This window comes from Brachyhypopomus gauderio, unplaced genomic scaffold, assembly GCF_052324685.1.
Source record: "Brachyhypopomus gauderio isolate BG-103 unplaced genomic scaffold, BGAUD_0.2 sc64, whole genome shotgun sequence".
NCBI lineage: Eukaryota > Metazoa > Chordata > Actinopteri > Gymnotiformes > Hypopomidae > Brachyhypopomus > Brachyhypopomus gauderio.
Genome location: NW_027506885.1, coordinates 2,107,570 through 2,117,569, shown reverse-complemented (window position 1 = coordinate 2,117,569; position 10,000 = coordinate 2,107,570). Strand labels below are relative to the sequence as shown.

At 51.8% G+C, this 10,000-nt stretch overlaps 1 protein-coding gene across 1 annotated transcript in view; it reads left to right on the top strand.

Moving 5' to 3' along the window:
- Positions 1-10,000, top strand: part of aff1 (AF4/FMR2 family, member 1) — a 48,129-nt gene that overhangs the window by 25,637 nt on the left and 12,492 nt on the right. Inside the window, 6 exon segments of the mRNA XM_076988872.1 lie at positions 857-893; positions 2,269-2,323; positions 5,081-5,249; positions 8,835-9,388; positions 9,390-9,450; positions 9,504-9,761. Coding sequence (XP_076844987.1) covers positions 857-893; positions 2,269-2,323; positions 5,081-5,249; positions 8,835-9,388; positions 9,390-9,450; positions 9,504-9,761 — 1,134 coding nt within the window.

Here is a 10,000-nt window from a genome sequence, read left to right as displayed (position 1 = left end):
TGTACAGAACCACATGACTTGAGGCATGATACGTCATCGTTTATGCGAAAAACCCTTTTCCATCCAGTTTTTCCGAATTTTGGCGATGCGATAGTCTAACTTTTCCACCTCCTCCTAGCGTAAAAATCTTTTTGCGATATTTGGGGCTTTTTTCGAATTTTGGTCTTTTTCCATCCAGTTTTTTTCATGCGCATTTTCAAAATGCGCAAAAACTCGGTGGATGGAAAACCCTCTATAAACTCGAGGTTCACGGGGACCTGTGGGGAAGGAGACGTGGAGACGTCCATGGTCTCGCTGTCTGGCTCTGGTCTTGCACATTAGAACATGTTTCCTGGGTCCTTATTCCTGATGACACATGGGCCGTTTTACGTGATCCTGGTATTGTAGGAGGACGCGAGACGTATGTGAGACGTATGTGAGACGTACATGAGCAATCTTAAGTTATAACAGAAGTACAATGAAAAGTCATAGCACACATGAAAATGCTCATTATATTACTGAGTGTCCCTCGCTGCTCCCTCCTGATGCATGCTGGGTGGATGTTTGCCGAGGATCATGGGAAGACTGAGTTTCATAGGCACGTCCCTCTCTGACTGCTTTAATCATGCTGGATTGGTCAGCGTGTCCTGTCGTGTCCCACAGAGCAGAGCTCAGGTGTGCAGGCCACCTTCAGGACGGCTGGAGTGGTACCTGCTCAGCTCTGATGTCGTGTGTGTGTGTGTGTGTGTGTGTGGTGAGCGTAAGCCTGGGAATTGTGCGCACGCCCCAGTGTGAACGCCGTGTGCTGCTTCCTGTCAGCTTGTTGTGCCCCCCCCTTCATAATGAAACGTTCTCTTCTGTCTTGTTTCTGTAACAGGAGACCCATGTTCAGTCAGGATATCAGCAGCCTCAGAGTAAGTGTGTGCGCGTGTGTGTGTGCGCGCTTGTTTGTGTGTGTCAAAGAACATATGGGTGGATCCTTCTGGGTATTACTTCTTCCTGCATTCTTGGTGCGCGCGTGTGTGTGTGTGTGTGTGTGTGTGTGTGTGTGTGTGTGTGTGTGTGTGTGTGTTTTATGTGCGTGCATGTGTGTGTGTTTGTGGTGAAGTGCAGGATAACATGTTAACCCCCTCAGCCTGAGAGCTTTAGCAAAATACACTACGTTACATTTTTATTAGTCATTTCAGACCAGAACATATGGCGATTCACCTGCGTATAGCCACACCTACACGTGCTCACACTACAGCCCTCACACTACAGCCCTCACACTACAGCCCTCACACTACAGCCCTCACACTACAGCCCTCACACTCACATTACACACTCACACTACAACCCTCACACTCACATTACACACTCACACTACAGCCCTCACACTCACACTACAGCCCTCACACTCACACTACAGCCCTCACACTCACATTACACACTCACACTACAGCCCTCACACTCACTACAGCCCTCACACTCACTACAGCCCTCACACTCACTACAGCCCTCACACTCACTACAGCCCTTACACTCACTACAGCCCTCACACTCACTACAGCCCTCACACTCACTACAGCCCTCACACTCACATTACACACTCACACTACAGCCCTCACACTACAGCCCTCACACTCACATTACACACTCACATTACACACTCACACTACAGCCCTCACACTACAGCCCTCACACTCACATTACACACTCACACTACAGCCCTCACACTACAGCCCTCACACTCACACTACAGCCCTGAACACAGTTCCCACCACAGGACCCTTAAACCAGGAGAGAACCTGCAATTTTATTGGAAAAATGTAAAAGCTGCTCTTCATGCAGAACCAACAGTCATTGATGATTTATAAGTCCTCTATGGCACCACCCACTCTCATTCCTGACCAATCACAATCACCAATATTTACAGACCCATCACTCACATGCATATGTAGACAACCCAAAATGTTTGCTCTCTGTCCTTGTCCCTCTGTCTCTCTGTCCACTCACACACACACACACACAGAGTGAGCTAACCTCAGCGTAGCTGTGTAAGGCCGTAGTCCCCGTGTGTGTGTGTGTGTGTGTGGTGTGTGTGTGTGTTCTACAGGACTGTGTCCATCCTCGTCTCCTTCACCTCACTTCTGGTTTTTGGTGCAGACACTTTCTTGTTTCTAGCGTAGCGTGGATGAGTGACTGATTTAGTTGATTAATGTTTCATCTGATGTCATTTATCATACTTTTCCTCCCCCCCTTCTTGTCCTCTCTCTTTCTTTCTCCCTTGTGCTGTCTTTCTCTGCGTAGAGCACCTGGTCTCGTCTCCCCGAGCGACCGCGTCACCCTGTGGGGCGGAGTCAGGGTGAGTGTTCTTCATCGTGTGCTCAGACGTCCTCGTCATCACTCGTGTCTACCTGCGTATCACAGGAACAGGAAATGGCATTTGTCCACCCTCACCCCCTACACACACACACACACACACACACACACACACACACACACACACACACACACACACACACACACACACACCCTGCTCAGCACACACACACACACACACCCTGCTCAGCACACACACACACACACACACACCCTGCTCAGCACACACACACACACACACACACACACACACACACACACACACACACACACACATACTCTAACCCTATTTATTTTCATTTTTCTCTCCTTGACTTCAGTTTTTCTTTCATGCTAATTGCTCTTAATTTCTTAATTGTTCTTAATTTCCCTAAAATTTATGAGGTTCTTTTCTATTTTAATATTGCTTTGGAAATGCTGTAAATGACTCTGGTAATGTAAAACATACTGAAAAGAGTGTGTGGAAAAACAACTTGAAGTGGCAAGGAGGAGAGATGAAAGGTGTGTGTGTGTGTGTGTGTGTGTGTGTGTGTGTGAGAGAGATAGGTGGATAATGAGTGGGTGTGTGTGTGTGTGTGTGTGTGTGTGTGTGTGTGTGTGAGAGAGAGAGAGAGAGATAGGTGGATAACGAGTGGATGTGTGTGTGTGTGTGTGTGTGTGTGTGTGTGTGTGTGTGTGTCTGCGTGTGTGTGAGGGACAGCCAGCCTGAGCTGCATGAGGCTCTGAATGTGATTGGATATTTCACAGAAGTCGTCATCCAATGAGAACAAGAGAGCAAGATCAGACTCGTTTTGTAGGAGGGGAACGAAGCACACGATGCGGGTCATGTGACCCTCGTTCCCTGGTTCATGCTGTTTTATTCTGAGATTTGATTGGCCCAGGTCATGTGCACGTGTGTGTGTGTGTGTTGTAGCTGTGCCGTGTGACCAGACCAGGTTCTGTTTTGATTGTAGTTGTGTGTTTAGGTGTGTGGTGTTGGAACAGTCAGCTCATGTCTCATGGAGTTCCTTTTGTCATTTGTACTGTGTAAGATCCGTTTGTTCTGCGGTTATCTGTTGATATGAGAGGTGTTGTCATCACTCCGGTTCTCAGGGGACGGTCCACGTCTTTGCTGTTTCTCTGCCCCCAGCACTCTTAAGTCAGGGCCATTACAATCTGTGCCAGGGCTCAAACATGGACTGGATGATGGACTCCAAGGATTGGGTCAAGAACACTATGAAGTGTGAAGGCCCCATCTTCTAGGGCACCTTCTCTACTGCTTCTCTCTCTCTCTCTCTCTCTCTCTCTCTCTCTCAGCTGTGTGTGGGGCACCGTTGGCTGGGCACATGCGTGTGGTGCAGCTGTGTGTGGGGCACCGTTGGCTGGGCACATGCGTGTGGTGCAGCTGTGTGTGGGGCACCGTTGGCTGGGCACATGCGTGTGGTGCAGCTGTGTGTGGCGTGTGAAGACCTGGCTCCAGTACCTTCACCCCTGCAGGTGTCTCACACACGCGTGTGCTGCGTCACGTGTTTGGCCGTGACCTCCCACGGACCAGGCGTGAACGCCTGCTGGAACAGCCAGTGGGTGTGTCCCCGAGAGCCAGTGGGTGTGTCCCCGAGAGCCAGTGGGTGTGTCCCCAAGAACATGGGGTATCCCACGTGCGCTCGCTCTCTCCCTCTCTCTCTCTCTCACACACACACACACCACATCCCCCCTCCCTCTCTCTCTCTCACACACACACACACACCACATCCCCCCTCTCTTTCTCGCTCGCTCCCTCATGCATGTTATGTCTCACATCCTCACAGAAGTAGGACTAGGATAAAACCACAGCAGAAGTGTCCACCGTGTTAATACTGACAACATACGAGTACTACAGCACTCTTAAAACAGGACCACATGATCCTAGTGTGTGCTGTGTGTTCTTGAACATCACGGAAAATTACCAATTTTTGTGCAAATTCTATTTACTGCCTATATTTATATCTACTTAATATTTACATTAATCTGATGCGTGTGTGGGTGTTTGATTGTGTGTGTGTGTGTGTGTGTGTGTGTGTGGGTGTATATATATTAATCTGATGCGTGTGTGGGTGTTTGTGTGTGTGTGGGTGTATATATATTAATCTGATGCGTGTGTGTGGGTGTGGGTGTATATACATTAATCTGATGCGTGTGTGGGTGTTTGATGTGTGTGTGTATATATATATATTAATCTGATGCGTGTGTGGGTGTTTGTGTGTGTGGGTGTATATATATTAATCTGATGCGTGTGTGGGTGTATATATATATTAATCTGATGCATGTGTGGGTGTTTGTGTGTGTGTGTGGGTGTATATATATTAATCTGATGAGCGTGTGGGTGTGTGTGTGTGTGTGTGTGTGTGTGTGGGTGTATATACATTAATCTGATGCGTGTGTGGGTGTTTGATGTGTGTTAGTGTGTTAGTGTGTGTGTGTGTGTGTGTGTGTGTGTGTGTGTGTGTGTGTGTGTGTGTGAGTGTGTGTGTGTGTGTGTGTGTATATTAATCTGATGCGTGTGTGGGTGTTTGGTGTGTGTGTGTGTGTGGGGGGGGGGGGGTGTATATACATTAATCTAATGCGTGTGTGGGTGTTTGTGTGTGTGTGTGTTAGTGTGTGTGTGTGGGGGTGTATATACATTAATCTGATGCGTGTGTGGGTGTTTGTGTGTGTGTGTGTTAGTGTGTGTGGGTGTATATACATTAATCTGATGCGTGTGTGGGTGTTTGGTGTGTGTTAGTGTGTGTGAAGACAGCGGTGCGGCCGTGTTGGCGCCCTCTAGTGGAGGAGGCGAGTCTGGCAGCTCCAGTGACTCTGAAAGCAGCTCTGGGTCTGACACAGAGAGCAGCGACAACAGTGAGAGTGGAATAGAGAATACACACAGTCCCAACAACACACCACCTGTGAAGGTGAGCACACACACACACACACACACACACAGTCCCAACAACACACCACCTGTGAAGGTGGGCACACACACACGCACACACACAGTCCCAACAACACACCACCTGTGAAGGTGAGCACACACACACACACACACACACACACACACACACACACACACACACACACAGTCCCAACAACACACCACCTGTGAAGGTGAGCACACACACACACACACACACACACACACACACACACACACACATACAGTCCCAACAACACACCACCTGTGAAGGTGAGCACACACACACACAGTCCCAACAACACACCACCTGTGAAGGTGAGCACACACACACACACACACACACACACACACACACAGTCCCAACAACACACCACCTGTGAAGGTGAAACACACACACACACACACACACACACACACACACACACAGTCCCAACAACACACCACCTGTGAAGGTGAGCACACACACACACACACACACACACACACAGTCCCAACAACACACCACCTGTGAAGGTGAGCACACACACACACACACACACACACACACACACACACACACACACACACACACACACACAGTCCCAACAACACACCACCTGTGAAGGTGAACACACACACACCACACACACACACACACACACACACACACACACAGTCCCAACAACACACCACCTGTGAAGGTGAACACACACACACACACACACACACACACACACACACACACAGTCCCAACAACACACCACCTGTGAAGGTGAGCACACACACACACACACACAGTCCCAACAACACACCACCTGTGAAGGTGAACACAACACACACACACACACACACACACACACACACAGTCCCAACAACACACCACCTGTGAAGGTGCGCACACACACACACACACACAGTCCCAACAACACACCACCTGTGAAGGTGAACACACACACACACACACACACACACACACACAGTCCCAACAACACACCACCTGTGAAGGTGAACACACACACACACACACACACACACACACACACACACACACACACACACACAGTCCCAACAACACACCACCTGTGAAGGTGAGCACACACACACACACACACACACACACACACACACACACACACAGTCCCAACAACACACCCACCTGTGAAGGTGAGCACACACACACACACACACACACACAGTCCCAACAACACACCACCTGTGAAGGTACACACACACACACACACACACACACACACACACACAGTCCCAACAACACACCACCTGTGAAGGTGAGCACACACACACACACGCATTACGCACATACACACACCACCTGTGAAGGTGAGCACACACACACACGCATACGCACATACACACACCACCTGTGAAGGTGAGCACACACACACACGCATACGCACATACACACACACACACACACCACACACACACCACCTGTGAAGGTGAGCACACACACATACGCACACACACACCCCACCTGTGAAGGTGAGCACACACACACACACACATACGCACACACACACACCACCTGTGAAGGTGAGCACACACACACACACACAGTCCCAACAACACACCACCTGTGAAGGTACACACACACACACACACACACACACACACACACACACACACAGTCCCAACAACACACCACCTGTGAAGGTGAGCACACACACACACAGCATACGCACATACACATACCACCTGTGAAGGTGAGCACACACACACACGCATACGCACATACACACACCACCTGTGAAGGTGAGCACACACACACACGCATACGCACATACACACACACACACACACACACACACACACCACCTGTGAAGGTGAGCACACACACATACGCACACACACACCCCACCTGTGAAGGTGAGCACACACACACACATACGCACACACACACACCACCTGTGAAGGTGAGCACACACACACACACACCACCTGTGAAGGTGAGCACACACACACACACGCACACACACACCACCTGTGAAGGTGAGCACACACACACACACACACGCACACACACACACCACCTGTGAAGGTGAGCACACACACACGCATACGCACACACACACACACCACCTGTGAAGGTGAGCACACACACACCGCATAGGCACACACACACACACCACCTGTGAAGGTGAGCACACACACAACACGCATACGCACACACACACACACACACCACCTGTGAAGGTGAGCACACACGCACACACACACACCACCTGTGAAGGTGAGCACACACGCACACACACACACGCATACGCACACACACGCATACGCACACACACACACCACCTGTGAAGGTGAGCACACACACGCCGCATACACCCACCACACACACACACACACACATACACACACACACAAACACACCACCTGTGAAGGTGAGCGCACGCACGCGCGCACACACACACATACGCGTGAGAACACACACGCACGCACACATGCATACGCACACACACACACACCACCTGTGAAGGTGAACACACGCATACGCACACACACACACCACCTGTGAAGGTGAGCACACACACGCACATACACACACACACACACATACACACACAAACACACCATCTGTGAAGGTGAGCGCACGCACGCACACACACACATACGCGTGAGAACACACACGCACGCACACATGCATACGCGCGCGAACACACACACGCGCGTGAACACACGCACACACGTGAGAACACACACCCCCTCACACGCGCGCGCACACACACACACACACACACACACACACACGCGCATATGTATACCCATACGCGTGAGAACACACACACACACACGCAATGCGTGAGAACACACACACGCATATGCGTGAGAACACACACCACACGCATACGCGTGAGAACACACACACACACACATGCATACGCGTGAGAACACACTCTCACACACACACACCACACACACACACATATGCATACGCGTGAGAACACACACACACACACACACATATGCATACGCGTGAGAACACACACACACACACACGCATACGCGTGAGAACACACACGCACACGCGCGAACACACACACACGCGCGAACACACACACACACGCGCGAACACACACACACGCGCGAACACACACACACGCGCGAACACACACACACACACACACACACACACACAAGTGTGAGAACACATACCCCTCACACGCGTGCACACACACACACACACACACACACACACACACACACCCCCCTCTGGTATGTGTGGTGTGCATGAGTGGCTGCGAGTGTGTGCGTACACTGTACCCACACCTGAGGGGCTGGTCTACCCACACCTGAGGGGCTGGTCTACCCACACCTGAGGGGCTGGTCTACCCGCACCGCACCCAGCCGTAGCTACCCCCCCCCCCCCCAGCACCAGCGGGCCATTGCTGGGACTTCACTGACCGTCCTAGTATCTGTGGATATTACACTAGAGCGTTTGGGCTGCTTGTGTGTTCTGACTTTCTCAGTAGCAAATATGTCTGATGTCGTTTGACAGATTGTGCAGTCTGTTTTATTTTCTGTGTTGTGTGTTTCACGTTGTGTGTGTGTGTGTGTGTGTGTGTGTGTGTGTGTGTGTGTCCAGGCGGAGGGACCTAAAGACATCAGCTGGCAGTTAATCAGCTGGATTAAGGAGAACCAGCAGAACCTGAACCCCCAGAACCATGACGACGAACCCGCGGGCCGCAACCCCAAAACCGCTGCGAACTCTAAGCCGCAACCCCGCACCCATCCGGCCGAGGACCCTAAAGCCAGGAGCAAACGGCACTACAACTCCCACACAGCACCTGTGCAGCAGCCCGAGTTCTGCCATGTCACCACGGAGCCTGCGGCCTCCAGCCAGACGGCTGACCACAAGCCCGCCGTTTCCCGCGGCGACACGGAGGCGGGGCCCAGGAAGACCGTCGGGACCAAACGGCCGGGGAGGGGCAGGAAAGCCCCGCCCCTCCCAGAGGACTCCCAGGCCAGCCTGCAGGTGGAAACCGTGGAGGTCACGCCCCGTGATCAGGACTCCACGTTCACAGACAGGCCAAAGGTCAAGACGAAGGCCGCACACGTGAAGAGTGGCGGCAAATCGCACGTGCGCAAGCAGGCCAAACGCGCTCCCTCCGACAGGAAGGAAGCCAACGGACACGCCTCTTAAGGCCACCGTAACCGTGGAGGAGAGGAAGGAGGCGGAGCCTGCCACATCGCCAAGCCCCGCCTCTCTTCCGGCCAAGAGCAGAGGCGGTACCCGGCGGTGTACGAACTGAAGCCCCCCGCCCCCGTGAAGGGCTGTAAAAAGAGGAGGACACATTCTCCCACCAGAGAGCGGAAGAGAGACGGCGCGTCTAGGCCAGCAGAGACGTTACGCCCCCTGCTGGTGAAGATCGAGCTCTGCCAGCTCACCAGAGTGCCCCAGCTCCCCAAAACAGCCAAACCGAACAAGGTAGCGCCCCCACTGGACACGGTGCCCCAGAAACCAGGCCAGAAGGAGCCCGGCACTGCTTCCAAAGTGGGCCAGAAGAGACCCGTGAGTCACCCTTTCCTTCCTCTCTGAAGAAGTCCTGTGTGTGTGTGTGTGTGTGTGTGTGTGTCGGCTGCTGGGGTCGTGGGTATTTATGTGCACTGTAGCCCTTTAGGAGAACGCGCCTGATCCCTGATTGGTGAAGAGGTCGTGCTAGTTAGCATGGAGCGCTACGTTTCCCAACACCCGGGGAACCTCCAAGATTCACTGGCACTCATTTAATCACTTACCTGAAAGTTCAGAGC